Source organism: Orbicella franksi, chromosome 14 (assembly GCF_964199315.1).
Source record: "Orbicella franksi chromosome 14, jaOrbFran1.1, whole genome shotgun sequence".
Taxonomy (NCBI): domain Eukaryota; kingdom Metazoa; phylum Cnidaria; class Anthozoa; order Scleractinia; family Merulinidae; genus Orbicella; species Orbicella franksi.
Window position 1 is genome coordinate 21,502,734 of NC_138158.1, and position 25,387 is coordinate 21,528,120.

The 25,387-nt window shown below is 38.4% G+C and overlaps 2 protein-coding genes and 1 pseudogene across 2 annotated transcripts in view; all 3 read left to right on the top strand.

Annotated features, from left to right (window-relative positions):
- The window catches only part of LOC145468269 (5'-AMP-activated protein kinase catalytic subunit alpha-2-like), an 11,958-nt gene extending 1,882 nt beyond the window's left edge, over nt 1-10,076 (top strand). Inside the window, exons 2-16 of the mRNA XM_081451957.1 lie at nt 280-421; nt 977-1,070; nt 1,261-1,343; nt 2,286-2,435; nt 2,657-2,726; nt 2,862-2,910; nt 3,037-3,142; nt 3,653-3,755; nt 4,296-4,410; nt 5,080-5,171; nt 6,298-6,355; nt 6,985-7,062; nt 7,390-7,460; nt 7,545-7,610; nt 8,063-10,076. Coding sequence (XP_081308083.1) covers nt 280-421; nt 977-1,070; nt 1,261-1,343; nt 2,286-2,435; nt 2,657-2,726; nt 2,862-2,910; nt 3,037-3,142; nt 3,653-3,755; nt 4,296-4,410; nt 5,080-5,171; nt 6,298-6,355; nt 6,985-7,062; nt 7,390-7,460; nt 7,545-7,610; nt 8,063-8,317 — 1,532 coding nt within the window. The 3' untranslated portion in view covers nt 8,318-10,076. The remainder of the gene's footprint in view (nt 1-279; nt 422-976; nt 1,071-1,260; nt 1,344-2,285; nt 2,436-2,656; nt 2,727-2,861; nt 2,911-3,036; nt 3,143-3,652; nt 3,756-4,295; nt 4,411-5,079; nt 5,172-6,297; nt 6,356-6,984; nt 7,063-7,389; nt 7,461-7,544; nt 7,611-8,062) is intronic.
- An 848-nt stretch (nt 10,077-10,924) lies between these two features.
- LOC145468331 (uncharacterized) lies at nt 10,925-16,088 on the top strand. Its single transcript, XM_081452034.1, has 8 exons — nt 10,925-11,087; nt 11,396-11,497; nt 12,457-12,525; nt 12,812-12,876; nt 13,338-13,419; nt 14,164-14,291; nt 14,891-14,986; nt 15,558-16,088. The coding sequence occupies exons 1-8, from the start codon at nt 11,006-11,008 to the stop codon at nt 15,678-15,680; spliced, it is 747 nt and encodes a 248-aa protein (XP_081308160.1). The 5' UTR covers nt 10,925-11,005; the 3' UTR covers nt 15,681-16,088.
- A 7,352-nt stretch (nt 16,089-23,440) lies between these two features.
- LOC145468303 (uncharacterized) lies at nt 23,441-24,328 on the top strand (annotated as a pseudogene).
- The last annotated feature ends 1,059 nt before the right edge of the window (nt 24,329-25,387 follow it).

Sequence of the window (25,387 nt, forward strand, 5' to 3'; positions counted from 1 at the left end):
ATATATATATATATATATATATATATTAGCATTATTTGTAACCCTGTCAGTCACATTATAGTACAGTTAACCTCTTTGATCGACTATTTTTGGGCAGAATCCCTAGTTTTTGGAGAGAAATGGCTATTGAAGGTATTAGGCTAGTAAGAGTGTTTGTATGCAGCCAACAGCCAGGACAAGAAAGTCTGTGCTTATGTCTCTAGACTAGAGATTGCACTATTGAGAGACTGATGCTTTTATAGTGAAAGTTTGGCAGTTTTTATGTGTTTTTTTTTTCAGTGGCAGTTCATCAGCTGACAGGCCATAAGGTGGCTGTAAAAATCCTCAACAGACAGAAGATCAAGAACCTTGATGTGGTTGGCAAAATAAGAAGAGAGATCCAAAACTTGAAACTCTTCAGGCATCCTCATATTATTAAGCTGTAAGTATCTGATTATATCATGCTGTGGCATGCTCAAAGGTGACCCTTGTCTAAACAACCATCAAGCTGTTTGGCTCAGACCCAGTGTTAGGCTTAAATGCAAAATGATCATCACCTCATTTCCCATTTTGAAAAGTAAATATTAAATTGAAAAACTGGGGCAAAAAAACAAACAAACAAAAAAAGTGGGCACCCAGGTTTAGGCAACTTAAATAAGAGAAATAATTTGTTCGTCCATTGATTTTGATGTTATTTTGTGTGTTTCATTTCCTTTAAGTCACTGACAGCATGGTCACAAAGTTTAGAAATAGGTGACTTTACCATTGGAGTAGGTAGTTAATTTTGCCATCTTTTTCTAAAGAATCAGTTGAATAGCTGAATGGTGATTTTCTCAGGCAGCAGATTAGTTTTGGCAACCCTGTTCTTTATCTTAGCACTATTTTCAAATTTTGATATTTCCCAAATTTAAAACTGAACAGTACATGTACATGTATGGACAAGCCCATCACAATTATGATTATATGTTTTAAAATTGTAGTATTCATTTTTTCGTAGATACCAAGTGATCAGTACTCCTTCAGATATATTTATGGTTATGGAATATGTGTCTGGCGGAGAATTATTTGACTATATTCTCAAACATGGAAAGGTGAAACATTAATACTAATGACATCAGTTTGGTTGTAGAATTATGTTTGTAATTATTGAACCTTTTAATTTTTAAATTGCAATTATGAAAGAATCACTTAACAATCTTTTTATCATTGTGTAGTATAAATATTATTGTGATTCTTGTGGCTAATTTCTGGCATGTAGTAATACTTTATTTTCTCCATCAGCTACAAGAAAAAGAAGCTCGGAGGTTTTTTCAGCAAATTATCTCTGGCGTGGATTACTGTCATAGACACATGGTCGTACACAGGTACAAATGTAATGATTAAATTATTTTTGTAACTTTGTATTGTATTTTTGTTTAATTGGTTGGTTATTTTGTATACTGGGTTCTAGAAAGTGAGATAGATGCTGCTTAAACTGTTTTTATCTCAATATCTTTGGCACAACCAAGGGATTGATGTGAAATCAATACAGCAATTCAAACATAAAATTTTATACTGACCAGATGTTAAGGTGAGATCTGAGTTGTGCCTACAGCTATTGTCTGCAAGCAAGTAATAACCAGCCACATGTAACAATGCAAGAGCAACATTTGTTTGCAATTAGTATGGATGTTTATTATATGGCTCTGTCTCACAAGGACTGGGAACTACCAAATTCACGAATTTGATTGGCTGAAATCGATATTGAAAGTGGTCTAGATTTTCCCATCTAGGCCAGCATCTAGACCGGTGATGTTTTGCAGTGAAAAAGTTACAGACTAAAATGCAAAATCATTAGCTATTTTCTTCTAGCAATATTTATTTATGGAAGTGCAAAAAAGCCTGATGAGAAAAAAAGTAAAGAGGACAAGCAAACTTTGGCAAAATTAAATTCAGCTCATCATTGTCCGCAAGGAAAATGTCAGTTAGTACAAACCAACTACATTAAACAAATTATATTGGTCTTATTATTTGCCATATAATAAACATCTTATTAACCAAGCTTAGTCAGTCTGTATGGGAGAATCTTGACCTCGGTCATGAGTACAGACCGAACGCAGTGATTCTTCCATACAGACCTCATGCTCGGTTAATAAGAGCTAAATTCTGACCAGAATTGAAAATTTTGAGGAAATGAATGAGTACACATGTTTAAATGCACATTTTAGGTATACTTGCATGTTCTCTTCTTTCTGACTAATTTGCTCTGCCGGTAAACAACTGCCCTTAGCAGTGAGGTTGATTTGCATTTAATTCGTCAATCTCAGGGACCTTAAACCTGAAAATCTGTTGCTGGATTCTCAAGCAAATGTAAAAATAGCAGACTTTGGGCTGTCCAATATGATGACAGATGGAGAGTTCCTCCGAACAAGTTGTGGATCACCAAATTATGCAGCCCCTGAGGTCATCTCTGGAAAGTAAGTTCTCAAATTAGTTTTTTGTATAATAATTAATTTGGCTTACTTCTGAGGTGTAATATAGTAGAAGTGGGTGGTTATATACACATATTTTGAAAGCAATGGAGCTAAAAATCGTACTTAAGGAATTTTTCAACAGTTTATGAGAAGAGAATTTTTGCCATACATTGTACAATTACCATGTTCAATTTTTCTGACTGACATTTATTTTTATGTGACAGACTTTATGCAGGTCCAGAAGTCGACATCTGGAGTTGTGGTGTGATTCTTTATGCCCTTTTGTGTGGAAGTGTGAGTATATTACCACAATTTTCATTTCAAGCTCTGATTTTACTTTTTTACTATCTCTTCCTTCAGGTTTGTTCTTGCAGTGAAGTTCCTCATAACAGCATACTTATGTTTGTTTGTTTATTTGTTGTTAACTAGCTTCCCTTTGATGATGAGCACATACCAACTCTATTTAAGAAAATAAAAGGTTGGTAAAATAAAATATGTATGACATTAAATGTGATTTTCATGTTTTAATGTAGCTATAATGATGTAATTTTTATTCAATTTAATTGGTGATTTTTTTCTTCTTGACTATGTCTTTTTTTTTAAGGTGGTGTATTCTTTATACCATCACATCTCTCTTCTGAGACAAGTGGTCTGTTATCCTCTATGCTTCATGTTGACCCAATGAAGAGAGCGACTATGCAACAAATAAAGTGAGTACATTGTTAAAGTGATGTGTTGTCAGTAGCTTGTATATTTATGGAAATATATACAATCAAACCTCTTCACAATGGCCACTTTGGGGAGTGCAACATTTTTATCTTCAAAAAATGCTTAAATTGTAGCATGTAAATACACAACAAATTCAACAAAAACCAAACAGAAACAGAGACCAAAGACACATAGTATGGATTAAGTTTCATGACCATTTATGAGAAAATATGGGGTTTTTATACACCGTTCTTTACCGCGAGGTTATTTCTTTACTGGCTGCTGCCGTAGTGGATAGATGGCCTTTGAAGAGAGGTTATAATAAGAGTAAATATATGTACCATCTGCCGGGACCAAAAAAAAGTAGCCATGCATTGTAGAGAGGTGGCTGTTAGTGGAGGTTCGACTCTGGTTAAATTAGTAATGCTAGTCAATTGAATCAGTACAAGAAGAAGTTACATGTTGATATGATATTCCTAATTATTATGGACTATTTTTGTCTCCCATCATAGAAATCATGAGTGGTTCAGAAAGGACCTTCCTGTTTATCTGTTCCCATCATCAACCTTAGAAAGTGACATTGTAGACCAAGAGTGCTTGACACTTGTCTGTGAGGTTAGTGTTTAATTTAGTGTTGCCATAATTGATCTTGTGACGCACTGTCGAGGCAGAGATGAGGGGCTTGGGCCACTGCTGGAGCTCCATACAAAAGCTGGCCAGGGAAAGACAGCTTTGGAGATCCTTTAATTTAATTTGTTGCTGTCCTGTGTTCCAGTGGGTATATGGACAGTGAGTGAGTGAGTGAGTGATAATTGATCTTGTGTTGTTATGGAGACAAAACACTATTTGATTTCAAATTTTGTACACATTACAGCTGAAATTATGCAATTTCAGATGTCATTACTGAAATTTGAGGGATGTACCTTTCACTAAGTTGAATTCCTGCAGATTTTCAAATGTGATGTGATATACATATAGTTGTTCACAACCAGGGTGGTTGATGCACTTGGAGGAAATTTTTTGTTATAGCTAAGAGAAACTTTGAGCTCCTCGCCAAGTGATAGTTACCATTTTCCTGGCCATACACACACTGGTAAAAAATGTTTAGATGAAGCCTAGTTAAATGAAGCTATTCGTTCTATTTTATTCTGCAAGAAACTTAACTGTGGAGAAAGTGACGTGCGCTGGGCAATAAAGAATGGAGATCCTCATGACCAGCTGAAGATTGCTTATCATCTTATACTGGATAACAAGAGAATGAAAATGTTGGGTGAGTAAATATATGTTTAGATAGTTTCATTTTGTCCAAACCTACAATAGGTTATTTCCAAGTTACCTAAGTTGTGTCTCTGTTTCAAAACAAGTCCTTGTGCAAAACTTTTCATATGAAAATGAGTTTGATTTTCATGTAAAAGAACCTGTAGAGGGAACACATTTTCATGAAGACTCATGGTGCATGAAGACTAATCATGGTTTTGCATGAAGTCTCGTTTTGACACAGATGCAAAGGCAACTGGGAAATGATCTTAATTGTATGCAAATTTGACATTCTTTAACAGGAAATAGCTTTTCTAATTTTATAAAGTGCAGGGCTGTGCTCTAGAAGGACCCGAATGCCACAAGCCACTAACTTTTTCTTTGGGCGGCTGGAAAAACTTACCTTTTTCATACAAGCTTAAGTGCTGGGCACCCAGGATTTCATGGATAGGAACCTTTGGGCTCCTTGTAATTTTTCTTAGACCACAGCCTTCGAAATAAATCCTTACTTGACTACACTTGTTCAGTCAATGTGGCATTCTTTTCTTTGCATGTTCATGGACCTCAAAGGCAAAAAAGAACGTGGCAACAGTTAGGCATCTTGACCTCCTGCTAGGTCAATGCCCCATATATATTACTTTTTGAAGTATTGTTTGTGAATTGATTGTGATTGTGTTTTCAGCCACTCAGGGTGGTGGTAACATTGTGGGCAATTTCTACTCCTCTGTGTCTCCTCCCACCTCTTCCTTCCTTGTGAAAGACGAAGCACTGTTTGTAAGTTTATTGCTTGTTATTATATATGTGTAATGTACTATTTTTGTGGCTATTTGTGTTGTAAAGTGGCATTGTGTAACTATGGTGAAAGACCACATAGTAAATATATATATAGCATACCATTTGTTGGTTATGGTCTGTCGTAGATCGTACAAACAGATAGACGTTGTAAATGTTTGTCCAAAGCAAAAAAAGGAAATAATTATGTTGAGAAATATCTTACTCTCAATAAATTTGGGGTATATACCTAAATTTTTGATGCTGTTGTTAGATATTAGCCTGATGGTAACAATGTATGGGGAAAAAGTTTTAAAAGTTATAGGGGCTGTTAATCAACTATCTTATATTATAACATAACTAAAGCAAAGCGTGTTCTGATTGGTTAATTCAGCGTCTACTATTTGCCCATGGGTGTACACTGCTGACGTGTGTGCTAATGTCTACAAAGCAAATCTTTTGACAGACATTGTTTCCAAAGTAATGGCCGACGTTCTTCTGCCAGAAATGCGAAACTGTCTTCACAGTTGTCTGAAAATGAAACTTTATCGAGTTACTGGTGTGCAGTCGGTTGTCATGAATGAATTTTCACGCGCTTGTTTTCTCTTGTCATGTAAGACTACACGAACATTTTTTTGTGATGTAGCTCAATAAAAGGACTTCTGTTGTTCCAATGTCTCAATGTTATGTTATAAAACAAATGGTAAACGCCATAGCGTGCACTATTGAGTTATGGATGCACTTGGGAGGTTTGCTAAGCACTCAAGAAGCTAGAGTCGCACGAGGCGATCACCTCGTGCGACTCTTACGCTTCTTTCGTGCTTAGCAACCTCCCGCGTGCATCCATAACTCAATAGTGCACGCTATGGCGTTTACCGTTTGTTAAAGAGGGGAGGGGTTGCCTGTGATTTTATGCTTTCAAAAGACAGATTTGTTCAGAGCCTTTTGCTGTCCAAATTTGCTGCAAATGGACCTGATATTGAGAATGTAATGATATTATTGTTTTGTGCCACATCTTCTGAGGGTGCTATGCCTGTTTGTTCTGATAGTACCTAGGGACTTCAAATACCTTCACTATTCACTCTTAAGCTAGCAGTGGTCTTCAATATTAATTCTTTTTATTTGACAGACTACTGCTGTTGCAAATGAGGGAACTTCAAACACATCAGTTGAGAGAATAAGAACTGGTTGGTGTGGCTTCCTTTTGTGACATACATAAATTAGATCTGTAGTTACAGTCATATTGGTGGGATGCAGGTCATTTTTAAGTCTAGTTCAGTCTAGTCTAGTCCAGTTTAGTCTAGTATAGTGAAATCCAGTCTAGTCTAGTCTAGTGTAGTCCAATTTAGTCTAGTCTAGTATAGTCTGGTTTAGTTAAGTTTAGTGTAGTTTAGTCTACTCCAGTTTAGTTTAGTGTAGTCTAGCTTAGTCTAGCCTAGTGTAGTCAAGTCTAGTTTAGTCTAATCTAGTCTACTTTAACTAGTCTAGTCTAGTTTAGTCTAGCCTAGTGTAGTCTAAACGAATATAGTCTAATCTAGTGTAGTTTAGTCTAATCTAGTCTAGCCTAGTTTATTCTAGTCTAGTCTAGTTTAGTCTTCCCAGGGTTTCTTTGTAGCTCAGGGGTTAGAGCATCTGTCCAGTATGTGGGAGGTGACCAGTTTAAATCCAACCAGGGGACTCGAATTTTCATATTTAAATCATTTTTAAAAATAACTTTGTAAATGCAAAAAAATTATAGATAAGTATGTGATGTAAGGACTTTTGAAGGAGCATGGCATTTCTAATTTCCTGGTTTGTGTTTCATGATTTCTTTTAGGTTCCAATCATACAACACCATCAAAGAAAGTCCCTTATGTCAGATTAGCGCTGGGAAAGAGACCCAAATGGCATTTAGGTAGGTTTATTCTATATAATTATTTCATGCCGCAGATGCCAAATTGGTTAGCTGTCTGGCTCTTCAGTTTAATACTCATCCTCTAGATCTAAAAAAAGCTCAAACAAACAAAATTGTACTAGCATACTTTGTAAGTACAAATCCCTGTTCCCTAAGCCTATTATGAGTTTAGTTGATATATTTGTTTTTTTCAGTTTAAGTGGCATGCCCAAGAACTAGCTAGGTATAGCTAAGCGTATTGACCACAATAAACAACAACATTTGAACATTTGAGTACAGCAAAGCAAGATGTGTTCTCATTTGCTAATTATTATGGTCTGCCCACAGGTATCCGATCACAGAGCAAGCCAAATGATATCATGGGAGAGGTTTATCGTGCAATGATGTCGTTAGGTTATGTAAGTACAATGGAAAATTCTGAGTAGTTTTCTCGTCAGTTGTGCACATAACCGAATCTTTCCTTTATTTTTTTGTTCTCCCAGGAGTGGAAAATAATCAATCCTTTTAGTCTAAGAGTGCTTCATCGAAACAGGATCACTGGAAAATTTGTAAGTACCTTTAAGCTATATATCAGGGCTCGAGGTTAAGTTGGACACTCAAAGACTCCCGATTCTCTCGATTAATCAGCTCATCTTAGTCCATCACATCAGTTTAAAGGAGCCACGTCTCTGTTTGCGCATCTTGAAAACTGTAGCCTAAATTTTTCAAGTTCGTCGTTTGTAATCCGTGTTAATCTTCTCCATCCTTAACCATACTTGTTCCTTTATGGTTTATTATTATCTCTTTGGAGTTTTTCTATCTTCGTAAACTACCATTTTCACGTTTCCTTCTATTAAAGGTAATTTTGTACGTGGCGAAAATTACTCAAAATACCCTTACGGAGCTCCTTTAACGTCATAAAAATTCGTCGTGTTGCTTTAGCAGCAACATTAAAGCAAGCTTGGTCCTTTGACGGCAAAACCTCTGTTTTCTTAACTTCTGTCTTTGTTTTATATTTCAGACCAAAATCGCTCTTCAGCTCTACCAGGTCGATCACAAGAGCTATCTGCTGGACTTCAAAAGCCTCCCCACCCCAGAGAACAATTCAGAACACACTGAGGGAATCACATCAGGCAAATCGTCCCGAAAATCTTCTGCTAATTCGTCATTTAGCAGCCTTAAAGACTCTGATAGCTTCACAAATCACGTAGGATCCCACCACACTATGGAATTCATGGAAATGTGCGCAAGTCTCATCGTTGCCCTTGCTTGCTAAGGAAGCGACCTTGTGTTGTGTTAAGAGACGCATAAACAGCGATGAAACTATCGCACGGGTTGCAGTCGGCGTCTTTTACAGTTAAGCTTGAGTAGACAAGCGTCTTTCGCGCGTTTAATTCTCCCCTGCTCGAGAAACGTCTGAGACTGGACCCGAAAAATTCCATACTGATGACGTACTTCTACAGAGATCCGTGTACTGTCTCTGATTGGTGGATTTTTACGCGCGAATATTCAAACCTGAGAAACAACCAATCAGAGACGCTACACGGATCTTTGTAGAGCATGTCATCAGTTTGGAATTTTTCGGGCCCAGTCTCAAAACGTTTCTCGAGGGAAGGAGAGTTGAGCGCAGAAAGAGGAAAGTCTGTCTGTCTTAAGCTGAGGCTTCCTAGCGGAAACGTCAGAGATGAAGTCTACTTGAAAGCTAATTTAGAGCAAGTAAATGTGGAAGGCGCAACTGTACTTGGAAGAAATTTCAGACAAACAGAAGACATTGAAGCAATCTGTTGTTTTTGAGGGTTTGACCCCAACCTTCAATTCTTAGATGGGACAAGTTGGTGCGGAAAATCTTAAATTTGGTTACCTTTCTTTTCTTGCCGGCCAGAAGATAACTTGCCCAGTTAAAGAAGTTCTTGTACATAGAAAATTCAATCCAGCTGCCACGGTCTTGTTTGAGAATTTTACGCCACAGTACCACGCATGTTGGGTTTTTCATCGTTGTGAGAGCCTTTATTTCCGTGCAGCTTTGGATTCAAGCATTTTCTTTCTCTACACAGACCCGAGTGCTGGGAATGCAGAAAGGATTATCGGCCATTAATACCCTTAAAATGCGAAATTAAGAGATGACTTTGTAATCTGTTTGGTACAAAATTGGAAGTGGAGCGGTGCGGAGGGGGGGGGGGGGGGGGGGCGGGAGGGGTGGAATTCGGAGACATTGCCCATGAGGCACAAAACAAATTTGAAATTTTCAACGAGGCAACAGCAGTTCGAAATTAAGCTGAGGGTGAATTGCGTCTAGTGATCGTCATTTAAGGTTGACTTGAGATAAATTTTAAGACGAGAACGACAAGTCCGTTATCAGTCAGGAAACAGTTTTGTCAGCAGGCCATTTCCCAGTTACCTTGTACCTCTGTTTCAAAACGAGTCCTCATGGAAAACTTTTTATATGAAAATGAGGTTGATTTGCATGAAAATGAACCTGTAGGGGGAACACATTTTTATATGAATGGTTTTGTACGAAGACTTCTTTTAACATTGCAATTTGTTGTCGTCTTTTGAACTGACAGGAGTGCCATACATCACGGATGGCGTGGCGCAAATTCCTGTCGTGGGAACAAATGTGTTTAGGTGAAGCTTTAAGTCAACTTTAAGAATGGAAAGCGTTTGGCGTTTTCTCGGGAAGCCAAACAGAACTTGTTCCTTCGACAGGGATAATATAGAAACTCCCAAAGTTAAACTATGTCGGTTGACTTAGTTTCTAGCTGTACTGTTCTAAACATTTGCGACTGTTAAACTGTTTTTTTTTTTTGTATAATTTTACATCTTTCGGCATAATAATAGGGCTTGTTTCAGTTCAGTAGCCTATTTCGTTGCCTGAGAAAAGTTAATATTTAGCGTTTTGCTATTTTAAATTATGTGCACTCCGTGTAATCTCACTGTAGACCGAAACTAATAATGAAATTTGTTTCGGAAGGTGACTCCGCTTGAAATGACATTTGTACAGATTAAGTTAAATTAAAATGGAGATAATTATGGTTACCTACAGTGTATTTTTGATGGGAAGAGACTGGATGCCACAGGGGATAAAATACTGTGGACGTGAGAAAATAAACCCCCTCCCCACCCCTCTTAAATGTCGGATATGGCACAAGTCCCAACTCCTCCCGTTTGAAGAACCAGCGAAGAGGAACCTCTTATTTTTCTGCCGTTTACAGCTTGTTCAGAGACTTGATGTTCTCTCGGCACTCCCAAAATTTGTTTTGTGTTTTACATCGTCGAGTTTGGAAAGTCTACTTTCTTGTCAAACCAAAATTTATTTGATGATAAACCCAGCTTGTCGGCTTGCCTTTTCTACGGAATGTAATTTATGATATCACAACTCTATTTGCATGGAATCTGAAAAACGGTTAATAAGAAGAAGTATTTTACCAGTAATTTTGGAAATCACATAAACTGAAGACTCGCGCGTCCTTCCTACCCCTACCCTGACAGCATAGTAAAAGTTAGCAACCCGCGGCCCGCATCTGAAGTTTCCCGCCAAAATTCGTCTCACGAGTTCTAGAGCCTTGTTCGAAAAACTACTGTAAAAATAACAGTCTAGTTACTACTGAACCTTACGGGTCGTCTTTGTTCGGAAAATACACTATTGGGAAGCTAAGCAATAGATTTTCTTGAAGTGGAAGAAGTTACAAGGCGAATTGCAGACTTCTTTTCCGGTGGTAAGGTAAGCATTCAAATTTAAGACTTGAACTTATCAAATTATTGAGCTCTGAACATTCTCTGTAAGCTAAGCTTATCTATCATTTAACTTGTCGTATTAAAAGTCAAGCTTATCTGGGATAAGAATAACTTCTACGGTCAAAGAGTATTCGATCTTGAAAAAAAGAAAAAACATTTTTGCAATGTCTGATGTTGTTCAAAATACTTTCTTCAAGTTAGGATCACAAGCCAATAAGTCAAGAACAAGATGGCCGCTACAGGAGACTCCGTCAGACAAGCGGTTGACTTAGATAATTTGATTCAAGAATACATGCACTTTGAAAAGGTAAGTTTGAATATCGAAAAAGAAAAGACTGTGTCTTTTTTGTTGTTGTTGTGGAGGTGTTTTCGACAGGGAACTCCTAGGCTCGGTTTCTGCCACTCTTTCGAGTCCGGTCTCCCAGCTCCTTTTCGGCATGTTTTTTTTAATTTCAAACAGCAGCTCCTGAGCAGTTAGTATTAAGGTCTTCGATCGTGAGTGACTTCCTCTCACATAATTAATATAAGGCGTAATTTTGGCTGCTAGAGTTGGTAACCCTCGCTGCTACAGTTGAGGTGAATAAACTGGCTCGTTTTTCTTTTTCTGACTTGCAGTTAGTGAGGAACACTGGCCAAGAAAACAACTGCCTGAAAAAGGAGAACCGTTTACTTAATAAGCAGCTTCAATCATGCCAGGAAGCTGAAAAGATTGCACTGGAAGGTTTGAATATCCCCGTAAACATACTAAAGATTGACTCGCGCTATTTCGGACAACGTTCTACCGGTATCTTGAATTCCTTGGTTATATGGAACTCAAAACGGCTTTCTTTGAATTTACAAACCGTTTTCCTAACGACAGCGGAAAAAAAAAATCAGGAATTATGGCGAAGGAAGGGAGTAAGAGCGTAGACTCCACGCAACACTTATTTTGTTATGGTTGACAGAAGGGAATTTGTGTATGGTGTCCCATTTTTTAGCAAAAAATCCCAACTTCCTCTATCCCAGTTTTTAAGCAAAAATGCCTATTTCCTGGCCCATTCTTACCATGCAAATCCCCACGTCTTCCTTCTTGGGACACTGGTTTAGAGTTGGGCAGAATTTTCTTAAATTATCAAACGATTTGAAACTGTATGAATGAAAGTTGGCATAATCTGCCTGCCAAATAAGCGAAGCTGTCGACTCGCAAAAAATATAACAGGCTCAGATTCAGTAAGACTGCACTTGCCTTGGTGAGATGGCATGAGAGCGAGTTAGGGGTCATAAGACCAGCTTGTTAGTCGGTCCTTTATAATAGTTCGAGGCTGTCAGCCATAAACATGTTTAGCCTATCCCAAGTTTCTCGCTACCCGCTTGAACTTAGCAAAAACATATTTCCCTTGAATAATGAGCTACACTAGTTTACTGTTGGCTGATCTCCACTTTCTCGAAAAGAGATTTTTCCTCGGAGAGTGCTTTTCCGTGCCATAAGGACGTGCACGCCCCCCTCCCCCCCCCCCGCGGATACCACCCCCTGTTCCCGATTTCTTTTAATCTCCATCATTTCTGATAAGCCCTCTCTTGTTTCCAGTGACCCTGCTTTCTGCTTCGTTGAGCGGCTTCCAAAGATGGCAGCCAAGCCGATTTATGAACAGTAGTTCTAGGACTGTTTGAAAGTGTTCCTTTGTTTTTTTGATTTTCAAGAAGCTGAAAAGTTTAAAGCAATGGTGGACAGTCTTCAGAAAGTTTTATTAAAACGATGTGACAAGGAAGGTAAAACTGTACAAAAATTTCAATTTCATCTACTCTTTGAGGTCGCCTCAGAGGAAAGTATCATCTGCAAGGTACGGACTTGTTTACATGGTCCAGTGTAAGAGTTGAACTTAGCCTCTGATTGAAAAGAACCAATGACGATTTCCCAATCAGCGTCTTTGCGTTAATTAGTTAGGGTAGTAAACTGCCCTTAAAACCAAAATAAACATAACATGTAATCAGTTGAAAAAACCGTGCTTTTGTTAACTGAAAACCTCTGCAAGTTGCTGTTCCTTTGTTTGTTTAGAGGAGAATGCGGAACTAAAATCACAGATCACAGTAATGAGAGAGAAATCAATCCGTCTAGAGCAGGTGAGCATGGTTACCATGGCTACAATTACTTGTTTGTTGTCGTCATTTTTATACATGACTTTTTCTTTATAATGTTAAACATTTAAGTATTTCAAATCAATGTCTTCTCTCATTATTCTCCCCTGATTTTATCTTAGTAGTCTTAATATGCAGAAACGATAGCAATATTATTTTTATTTAATTAATCTAGTTATAAGCATAAGCGATTAAAAGTACGCCTAGATTAGCACTTGCTATCCGCGGGCCAAATAACATGTAATTTTAAAATCAAGGAAAATACATAAACGTTCATACCAAGTTTCTAGTCGACTTTTAAGTCTTAATAGCGGAAGAATTCCCTCGAGAGATGTATATTCCCATAGAGATACGATCGATTGAATTAGCGAGCTCCAGCTGGCTCTTTGAATAAATATTAAATGTTTGTTTTATTAAAATAAGCCGTTTATATCTTTATTTTTAAGGAACACAAAAGTCAAATTTCTGGGGCGATAAACAGTCACAAACAGGAGATGTCGAGGGTCAGAGAAGAGGCACTTCAACAAAGTAAGAACCCCGAGTCTTTACTTTAAATGTCAATCCTCGCAAGTATATGTGCCGTGCAGGCAATATATTTTATCGTCACCTGCCGAATCAGTTCTCCTTTGTTCAAATCTTGTTCAAAAACTCAATCAAGATCTACCAATTGAAATCATTCCAAAGGAAACTGATGCGCAATTAATCCCGTATTCTCAAGCCCGTTACCACTCTATTGTGCGAAAAGTTTTACTTCCTTCGTACTCTGATGATACTTCTATCTCAGTTAACAAGGCAATCAAAAGGTGCATTTGCCCCACTGGCCCCAGCAAGGAAGGAATCAACCGGTTTTTTTCAAGTGCGCCGTAATAAAGAAACGATACGTGATGCCTTCAAAGCATTTCGCCCCTGTTGTTCAAAGCCAGGGTGGATAACGCTATATAATTTGGATAAAACACTATCCAGTGGACAGATGTGCAGAAAAACAGACTACTTTATCCAGTAGATAGCGACTTATCCAGTGGATAACGTTATACCTACCCTGCGAACAACTGGGTTTCAGTAACCATACAAACAAGAAAGGAGGCAATTTGTGACTGAATTTGTCACTAATAAGTTTTAATTTATGTCCACTTCTTGGGCTCCGTAGAACAAAAGCGCCACTGTTTCGATACCCTAAGCCTGTTTTAACTTAACTTACTTCTCCTTAAATCGTGTAAGGACTTAAACTCGTTGCATCTCTGAGCTAAAAGCGTGTTTGGTTTTGAACGTCAGGAAAGAGGGAGATTGCAGCACTGGAGAAATCACAGCAAGATAAGGGTGATCAAATACAAAAACTACAGAAACAGTTGACCGATGCAACTCAAGCCCATCAAACAGAGATAGTCAAGCTTCGCCTACAGGTTAACAAACGAGTGTAGACATCTTTACAATTTATTCGGCTCGTAGCTCCTCTCTCTTTTCTTCGCTCTTTCCTTCGCTCTTTAGTTTTTTCTTGAAAGTAGTTTTTACGCATCAGAGTATTTGGCACTGATATGCTATTAAACTGGGGCGTCGGTACTTGGGTAAGTACAACCAAATATGTTAATCTAACTTCTGAATCCGTAGGCATTTTTAAAGGCGTATTAAACTGATGGACAGTTCTTGCAAAACCGTTTTTTCTCTGTAACAACTACAGTCGAACCGCCGGTTGCCACAACCTCTTCGTAAGCGACCACCTCTCCTCAGCGACTAGTTTTCCCAAAAAACCCAAATTTCCAAGTGAAATCACTATATTTCTCCTGTTCTTCGGTTAATTTTTCATCCGTTTGTTTATTAATTAATTCGTTTGCAAAATTAACATCATATGTAATTGCTATGGAAACATTTCACTGACTTCTTAATTTCATAAACTTCTCAATTTAAATCATAAACTCAGTTTTTTCTTCTTAAGTTGGTTGGTTCATTCGTTCATATGTTCCAGTAAATTAACGTGATGTCCTGTGCCTCTTTTCGTTTTTAGTATGACGAGAAACTTCTCAAACTTCAACGTGAAAGAAACAACGCTAAAGCCCAGGCTGGTCAATCGTTTAATGCTAACACCGACATATTCAGAAAGGTAACTCTAAATGCTGTGAAACATCTACCACCTTCCAAGGATTATCAATGCGTGACTCAATTACGAGAACGATTTTTCAATTCTAGTTTGCAGGCGTTACATTATCACTTCACATACCCATCTCATCCTGTGAGCTACCCTCTCTACCTAAAAACATGAAGAGCAAGGGCTTTGAAAACGACACTGATTTGAAATTCGAAAATATTGCCCGTTCTCAGTCTTGTACTGACTCGTCGTCCAATCTTAATATCCCGAACACCAAGCTGAGAATACTGAAATCACACAACGGCGAGCCTTGATTAAGTTGTGGAATAAGATGAGCGTTGAGGACTAAATTAAAATGATATATTTGTTAATTCTTCTAGGTTTTTATTTTCGCCAGGAGACTGCTTTCCAAGTTTTCCATTCAGTCCTCTATTCTTACTTTGGTCTGGTTATTTCAAAACAACTTTACAAATATCTAATTTGTTGATTGCTTGGTCCTGTTCCCTCATTATTTAATTGATATACTCCCATCTTAACCTTAGTGAGTACGTTGTTAAGAATTCATACCTCTTTTGTTCATATCCAGAAACTCCAGTTTGTGAAAGCTGAAGCACAAAAAGAAATAAACTCCTTGAAAAGTAAAGTTGCCGAGCTTGAAAGAAAGTTAGCACTGCAACAGATGCCAGCCACCAAGAGGAAAATGTTCTAGCTTCAAAATGGAATTGCCTATTCAAGACTTTTTCAATTTAAATTTACATATGAGGATTATCCAAGCGTGATTTCAAGACGGCTGAAAGCAAGGTTATGGACCGAGGCTCAGTCGAGAATTACAGCTATCCAAACAAGAGCAAGTAGCCGATATCCAGCCATCTTGACCAAACAAGCTTGGTCAACTAAGGATTTGTAGTTAATATGGCATAAATAACGCCACTGTTACAGCTTATATGTTTAGTTGAAACATTGTTACCTCCGAGGGAGTCTTCGTTTTTCTCTTGAAACACTAATCTTGGCTGATAAATATGGCCATTGTCGTGAAAGAAACGTACGCTATCCAGTATGAACAAAGGCCAGTATGTGATGCTTTCTTTTCACAATATTGTAGCAATATTATCTTATCTTAAAATTTCATCTTTACCATTTTACCTCGGCGTCATTATCGAATTCACTAATTAAGGACGTTGGCGCGAAAATTTTCCAGTCGATAATTTTTTTTATAATTTTTACTGCAGTCAGATAATGAGTTACTTGTGTCAGAAATGCAAAAGAAAATTGGGGGTCACCGACTTCCTTTCAGAGATAAAGCGCGTGGAAAACTACCCTGATTTTGAAAAATAGCGCACGTAATTCAGCGTGGTCTACACTGGTTTATAGCTAAAACTATCGAAGGTGAGTCAACGGAGGCAAGCGATCTTTGTCATATTTTGTAGAAGTGGGTCTGTTGCGTGAAAAATTTAAAATTTTACCAACGTTTTCACAAAACTTAACCCTTCAAGAGACATTTGAAACCGTCGCACAGATAAACGAAGAGCTAAAAAGAATGGAATTCAATGGTGCATTTTGCAAAAATTCAAACTTCTAGTCGATAGATTTTCTTCATCATTTCCCGAAACGTAGAAAATCGGTAGAGAAAATGATCCATCAAAAGAAAAATAGGGGTCACCATACGTCCAAGATCGTTAAATCCAGGCAAAACTATAGCAATGGCCATCTGCCCTATCATTGTTCATCTTATTACTTAGCGCGCGCTCTCATGCATGACATGGCGTGTGAATTTGCGTGCGCAGTATGGATGCGTCCTAACTCAGTGACTTCCGCCAAAGCGCGAAAGTGAAAGGTGAACTGTTCTAACTTGTAATCAATGCTGGGCGAGACTTTAGACTACAAGTCCTGAGGAATTCCCACCAATCATATGGGACCGAATAGCGCTTGTAAGCTAGTAAACGGTGCGTAGTACGCGACTATTCTCTGTTGTTCCGTATGTCATAATAATATGGATGGGGTTAGTGTATTTCTTAGAAACTCCATTCCAAGTTCTCGAACGAAATTTAACTGATATAACACAAGCAGGTGCTAAAGCTGGCGCAAACGCAAGCAAAGTTGCAGGTAGAGTGATAATTGTCGTCAGTGCTGTGTTCCTGGCGTGGGATATCTATGATCTCTACTTCACGATCAGAGGTTTACTCAACGAAAAAGCCTCGGATGCAGCAAAGGTTCTGAGAGCAGAGGCAGACGAACTTGACAAAATATGCTCCTGTTATTAAAAGAAAAGTTCCTTCATTGATTACTCAGGAAAACTGCGGTACACCTTCACGCTTGACTCGGACTATAATGGATGTAAACTAAAACTTAACGTGAGAAATAGAGAGATATATTAGTCCCTAAACGTGTTTAGAGTATAGAATCCAGTTCAGGTTTTAACCAATATAATTGAATTTACATTAACAATGTCCGAGGTTTCTATAATCATTTAGACGCACCGTTACTTTCCACGATTTTTAAGAGTTATAGAATCAATGTTAACTGCTGTTATCAGTTGTGTGTACCAAAAAGTTGGTTTAGTTGGTGAAGAAATAACGATTTGTCAGGTTTTGCTAAAGGAGTTTCCTAGGCTTCGTGTTGTAGAAGATTTACAAGGTCAGTTTTTTTGTTTTCGAAAACCAGGGGTAGTATTTCTCTTTTATCATATGAGAATAGCTGTTGTACATATACGTCTGTAAATTAGAAAAAGTTTGGCAAGGAATTCTGTTAGGTTTCTTATCAATACTTGAAGAAGAATAATTTAAGAGTGAATAATAAAGTGTATTATCGTTTGTCTCACGATGTAGTCACTTGAGATGTAGATCGATTTTGAAAGCGATCTACATCTCAAGTGACTACATCGTGAGACAAACGATAATACACTTTATTATTGCATCCACCACGATGAATAACAACAACCTTTTCCTCGACAATTTAAGAGTGCTTTTTAAATAGAACTGCAAGAGTTAAGAATACATTTAAAAAGAGAATTGTAGCGAGATGTGGCGATTGCTGAGTTAAGTTGATAAATGATGCTTTGATATATCGTGTGCACCAATATAAGTTTTGCTTGTCAGGCGCTCCGTCCACACTTCGCCTGAGAAATTAAAAAACGGAACAGTCACTGGTCATTTTGGATTTGTGTTTGAGGAAAACGCGGTCAGGGAAATCACATGGTTATCTTGACGCCATCGTTTTCGTAAAGCTGCGCTTTCAAAATCGATCGTTTCCTTCCGCAAGAAAACGAAAAGCCATCGTTCGCAAATTCCTCCGGTTTGAAGAGCGTTTTCGAAAAGCTTCGTTTTCTGACGGATTAAAAAGCTGGGTTTTCAAATTTCTCCGGTTCATGTGTGGATACTGCTTCAAAGAATGATCAGATACACAGTCACGTGGCATGTGGCACGTGGCACGTGGCACGTGCCTTAGTCACATGTCGCACTATTATTTCTTATTTTTTAGTAGTTGTAAGGGGACTCGATTATTTTCCCACTGCCGAGAAAAAGAAACACTTGTTGGGATACCGACTAAAATCAGTCGTCGAACATCGTGGGTACATTTTCAATGTGTATAACAGTGTTATGTTGCAAGGCACGTGAAAGAATTAGTCTTTCTTATTGAACAAATCAGTTGATGTTAAAACGATTGCACGAGGCTAGGAGTCTAAACTCCCACTTTTGGGGGCTACCTTTAATCCGAACCCCCCTCCCATTCATCCCCACCCGCCCCCTGGGCGGAGTAAATACTTCATATTGATAGTGAACAACAAGCAGAGTATCGCGTATGTCTATTACATTAACAGTCAGCATGAATGCAGATGTAGTATGATATGCCGCATTTCTTCGATTAGGCGCCTACCTCGAATAAACCCCCCACTAGGTGGGAAAAGTCAACAAGCGCCCAGCCTCAAATGAGCGCCGACGCGCCCAACCACCTCCCAGCCCCCGGAAAAACGCACAAGAGGAGAACTGATTATTGAAATTGACTAACCACTACTAAGAGACTTTCACGAAAACCGAGCTTTCTTGGTATTTTATAGAAAGTTTCTAATTCTAATGAACTGTTAAAATTCTGCTTTGGTACATCTTCAGATACAGTGACAACGGAAGAACCTGAGGGAGTGAAAAAGAGCGAGAAGGCTTTTACCTTCTCAAGGAAAGCAAGAATATCTACAGTTCCTTTAGATTTCGTTCATTAACGAGCAGAACGCCGGTCTGCAGCAGTTTTCAACATATGCATTGTCAGTTCAATGAACCAGAAAATGATGCGTTCGAGGTCCGTTTACCTCTGATTGCTTCCGAGAATTGTGAATAGAATTTCATTTTCATTGTGCTTGGGCAGATCAGAAGAAGCAGTCTCGAAGATTTCATTCACATTTCACTCACATTTCATTCGCGCAACTGCCAAACTGCATCTGAAATTAAAATTATAACATAACTAAAGCAAAGCGCGCGCTCTGATTGGTTAATTCAGCGTCTACTATTTGCCCATGGGTGTACGCCGCTGACGTGCGTGCTAATGTTTACAAAGCAAACCTTTTGACAGACATTGTTTCCAAAGTAATGGCCGACGTTCTTCTGCCAGAAATGCGAAACTGTCTTCACAGTTGTCTGAAGATGAAACTTTATCGAGTTACTGGTGGCAGTCGGTTGTCATGAATGAATTTTCGCGCGCTTGTTTTCTCTTGTCATGTAAGACTACACGAACATTTTTTTGTCATGTAGTTCAATAAAAGGACTTCTGTTGTTCCAATGTCTCAATGTTATGTTATAAAACAAATGGTAAACGCCATAGCGTGCACTATTGAGTTATGGATGCACTTGGGAGGTTTGCTAAGCACTCAAGAAGCTAGAGTCGCACTCGGCTATCGCCTCATGCGACTCTTACGCTTCTTTCGTGCTTAGCAACCTCCCGCGTGAATCCATAACTCAATAGTACACGCTATGGCGTTTACCATTTGTTAAATAAAGGAAACCGTTTTCAAAAAACAGAATTAACAACAAGAACCTTGTTTAACGTTACAAAAAAATGCATTGATCTTTGCAGTGGTTGTTGACATGGGAAAAGTCCCTTCTACAAATAAAGTAGTGTGTAATGATGTGTACTGATCAGTATCTCTTTGCCGCAAGGGTAAACAGGATGACTCTGCACTGCTAATTTTGAGTACAGCAGTTTTAGTCCAAAGGTTTGCTCATTAAATTTTCATTTACTACCTTCGACTGTGAATGCACCCTAATGCCTTTTTTTTGCGAGTCGAAGTCACTTGTCGGGATGAGCGAAGCGTCTGTGAACGTTTGGAATGTGTTATTGCTAAAGAAAACGAATTAGAAAGCTGTCAGTTTATAGACCAGTAGCAAGCCGAAATGATTGATGGGCTGCTTGAGGCGAATCCTGCAATGAAGCCGCCGAAGCATCGAGAAGAAAACCTTGAAACTGCCAATCGGCAGGACGAAAACGACTTTCTGGGATTATATCTTTAAAAAGAGCAACATTTTTTGAGAGCAATGAGCCACACAGAAGAAATTCGCATCAAAGTTTTGGCAAATTGCAGAGCCTCAAATCTACGCGAAATTTAACCGCAGAACTATGCAGACTTCAGATGACCTCTAAGCATTAGCTGCACGAACCGAATGGGCCAAGTTACGTAACGTTAAATAACACAGCGTAGCGCCAACTTCTTATAATCAGGTTTTTCTCAGTTATAAATGATCAATCATTTCAATCATTTTCAGACCGCGCAATACGCAAACTGTAAGTTAACACGAAAACCGGTTTTGAAACAACAGATATTGCGAAGAAAACCTTGATTAACTTATACAAAAAGCAGTGTGTTGTTCAGACAAGGGAAAACTCCCGTCTACCTAAACAATGGGCTTCTTGTAAACACTGCACTGCAAGGGATTTGTCCCAGGGAAAAGTCCCTTCACCTGATTGGTTCACCGAGGAGGATATAATTCTGATTACATCATCACGTACACCGATCAGTCGATCTCTTTGCGGCAGGGGTACAAAGGAAGACGCCACACACTGATTTTGAGTAGAGAGATTCACCTAAGCCTCTAATCTTAGGTTTGTGCAACTTTCGTTTAGTAATTTCGAGTGTGAATGGATTTGATCGCAATCCATTTTATTGCATGAGGTAAACTGCATCTTGTTTGAAGCCCCAAACACTGCTTCATCTCAAAGCACTCTCACATTCGTCACGTCACGAACCTACATGTAGGAAGTTATCTGCTGTATATTCAATAGCTGAGATTTCGGTTAATGCCGATAATTCAAAAATCCGCAAGAGTAAAGATTTCAGCGAGTAAAGATTTCAGCGTTATCCCTCATTGAGCTAGATTGAACACCGACTTCGATTTTTGCAGCGCACCAAGTTATAAAGACTGAACTGAACCGCATGTTAATTTCAATAGAGTTCTCTCTTGATCCCTTGTGATGTATCGTCTGACTTTTGTTGCACTTTAGCACATTTTGCGCGCGAATTCACATACCAAATACTTTTGCAGTCTCTTGAGTCAATTTTTGTGGGCTCTGTATTATCCTACTGGTTTAATAAACCGTATAGTAAAACAATTTTTCCTATCAGTGTCGATGTTGATTCACAGCTTGGTATAAATATCACAATAATTGTAATAATGATAATTCCAAGTTTCCTTGCCTAGAGTAATCTCAAGGATAAATTTCAGCGTCATCCATCATTACGTGCAGGTAGAGCAAACATTGGACTACAAATCGCTTCATCTGCTTCCTAAATATTCGGCCTGTACTTTCACTTTTATTATGCGTACACAGAAGAAGCAGCCCTCGACGACCAGCAAAGCAGATCAGAGGCAATTGAAGTTTTCGCAGATCTCGTTTATGAACGATCTTGACCAGTATTTCATTCCTGTTCAGTTTAATCAGGAAAATCACAAATGGATTCTAGGAACTGATGCATTCGAGATGCATTTACCGGTGACTATTTCTGGGAATTGCTGAAAAATAAATAACGAACTCCCGTTAGTCAGCGCGATCAGTCACCAATAATTATTTCAATCACTTTTTATTCGCGTAATTTTCAAACTAAAACTGAACTAAGAAAGGGGAACTGAAACAACAGAACTAACATCAAAAACCTTGATTAACCTTTATAATAAACAACATTGAGACCTTTGCAGTGAAAGTTGGCATAGGAAAAGTCCGTCCTGTAAAAATAAAGTAAAATATACCAATCGCAAAAGAGCCTTATTGCTAGGGAAAGTCGCTTCGCCCGCAGGGATCGATCTGATTGGTTCACCAGGTAAAATTCATTCTGATTGCAACACTGATCAGTATCTCTTTGCTGGAGGGATATACAGACACAGCACCTGATCTAAGGATAGCCGTTTCGTCCAAAGTTTTGTTTGATTACGATCGAGTTTTATCACTATCAATTAAGTTATCAAATGTAAAATTAGAGGCTTAGGTGAATCTCGGGTGCAGGATTCAGTTGACATTCGCCCTAAGAACTGATCCCAAATCCCTTTCACTTTCGGCATGGGTGGTAGGAAGCTACTGAGATTTTGGATAATGCCGATAAATTCTAAATTTCAAAAGTACAAACAAAGTTTCTTCGGCAAGTTGTTCAGATTCCATCTGTGAACGTTTTGCACCAGTTCTCAACAATGTTCAGTTAACAAAATTACTCTGGATCGACGTTCTAGTATCACAACTTGAATCTTTGATTCTCTAAATCGCTGATGTATCGCAGGGTTATAGCGCTGTTTAGATGGATTATTGCTCCTTCCTCATGCGGCATCTCGTCGAATTCATGAAAAAAAAAAAAAAAAAAACCCACAAACACGTAATGATGTTCTTCGCACAATAATACTGGTCTAACACTACGATGTCGAGGTAAACCACAACTATTTTTTTGGCGCAATTTTCCGTACTTTTGTGATTCAGTCCCCAAATTTAGATACGCTGTAATGTGAGTCTTCCTTGCGTCGTGATCTATATGAAAATAATTTTCCATGTGTGGAACTGAATAAGGTTTAAGACAATCATAAAATTATTTGCATCGCTTGGTATTTTGCTTGTTTTAATTTTGTGTCCTAAAACTTCGATCCAGAACAGTTTTGTCTACCGTACTATGATCTTTCATATAATCAGTTGAAACTTCTGTAGTGTCAACCCATTTAGGTCTATCAGTCATCAATAGTCGGCACTTCCAGTCAATCAATTTTTTGTTCGCCTGATTTTCAAACAGGAGTTGACATTCGCAAGGAAAACCTTTTGGAAACTACAGTTCTAAAACCAAAAACCTTGATTAAATTGTAAAAAACCTGCATTGATTTCTGCAGCACACAAGAGTACAGTGTTCACGTTTTGACTTTGAAATGCCTCTTCTTGTAGGATGTTTTAAAAACACGTGGTGGTTGGTCATGTTACATCTTGTTTGTATCCTCATTTTTGCAGAGAGGACGCTGAAGAATGGAACACCCTGAGAACATCACGGAAATTGTGAATGACATAGCGGTGATTGCTGACGATCTATCTGAGGATGAAACTGAACGACAGACGATGGGATATCTACATCAGCTTCAAAGGATGACAAAGGATCCTATTACTCTGGGGAAACAAACAGCTTGGAGATTCCGTTAAACGGCTGATACACTTGATTTCTTGTGGATAAATTGCAAGAAAGCACATATTGCAGGAACGTCTGCTGGAATACTGGGAGGGGCTCTAACAATTGGTGGAGGAATTGCAACAGTGATGTCAGCAGGAGCCGCCACGCCACTGTTGCTAATTGGGCTTGGTTTTGGATTTGCGGTGCCGGCACAAGTATAGCCCTAAGCTTCATAGAGGCGGCTGTGAACTCAAACGAAATCAAGAAAGCGGAAAAGGAATGGAAGGAAACTTTAGATCGCCTAAGGAACATGGAAAGAAGCCTACAGGAATGGATGAAAAAGTCAGGGAAGCTCTCGCTCAAAATACGTCGCCTTGTACGAAGGCTTACTTCCAACGGTGTGGCATCATTCTGCGCTAAGGCAGGAGTACAACTGGCTGATGAAGTACTAGGAGCGACGGCTAAAGCAAGCGCACAAGCTGTAGGTGATGTAGCAGGAGCAGGTACTAAAGCAGGAGCCAAAGCTCTAGGTAAAGTGATTATTGGTGTCAGTGCTGTTTTCCTGGTGGTGGATGTCATAGATCTGGGCTTCACGATCAATGATTTAGTTGAGAAAAAGGGCTCGGATGCGGCGACGTTTTTGAGAGCAAAAGCAGACCAACTCGACCAAATATGTTCTGTATGCTAAATGGAAAGATACATGTATTTCATCGCATACTCAGGAACACGGCTGAAAACCTTCATACTTGACTTCTAGTTTGACTCTTTACGGATGTCAGTTAAGGCTTAGAGTCAATTAAAAGTCCGCTTATAGATGATATATTTTAAACATTTGCCAAATGTGTGTACCAATGAGTTGGCTTAGTGGGTGAAAGAATAACGGGTCGTTATTGCTTAAAGTGTTTGCTAGCGTCTAGTTTTGGTAGGTTTACAAGACTATAGGGGAATCCTTGTTTACAATATTTGCCTCATAAGTAATTCAGTTTCTGATGGAGCTGCAAATAAATCAGTTCTGAATATTGAAAGGTCATAGTACGATTAACTCCGCCAATGAGTATGAGCCTGAAGTATTGAATACTTTTTGTGCAACACGAGTTTAAAAACCCAAAATTTTACAAAGAGTGTATGAGCTCATTAGGGTTTTTGCAACTCAGAAATTTTGTAGTTTTTGATAGACAATAGCTCCTTGAATATTACACCCAAAGAAATAAAATTTTCACCATGTATTATGTTTTACTAGCTCTTTAGCTGCCCGGAGTCAATTGATATCTAACTTGTTTCATTCTGTATACAAAGTCGTATGCAAATGCGCAAAAATGTAAACAGTGACGTCAGATGAATCCCCTATAGTTATTCCTTTTCATAATCATTAAGAATGCTTCTTTCGCACAGATATGAATTATAATTAAGATGAGCAGGCCAAGGAATTTCGTTTTATTTTTTCTTAATACTTAAGAATAATTTTAAGAATACCTTTTTTTTAATAGAGAGTACTTTTTTAATAGAGAGTACTTATGTAACGATTGCTCAGTTTAGTTGATAAATGAAGCTTTGATACTATCTGTATATTTGTTAAACATTAGTTTTGTGTGTCAGAGAATGGTTCACAGTCACGTGCCACAGTCACGTGCCGTATCTATTACCGGAGTGTTTTTTTTCTGTGTAAGCCAATATTATATTGCAAGGCATGTAAAAAGCAGGCTAGATTTTCTTAATTGACAAATCAATTCATGTTGAAATATTAGACTTGTGTTAGTTGTGTAGTGAAAGAAATATATAGGCTCAGGAGCCGCAGGTATCTTTTGGTA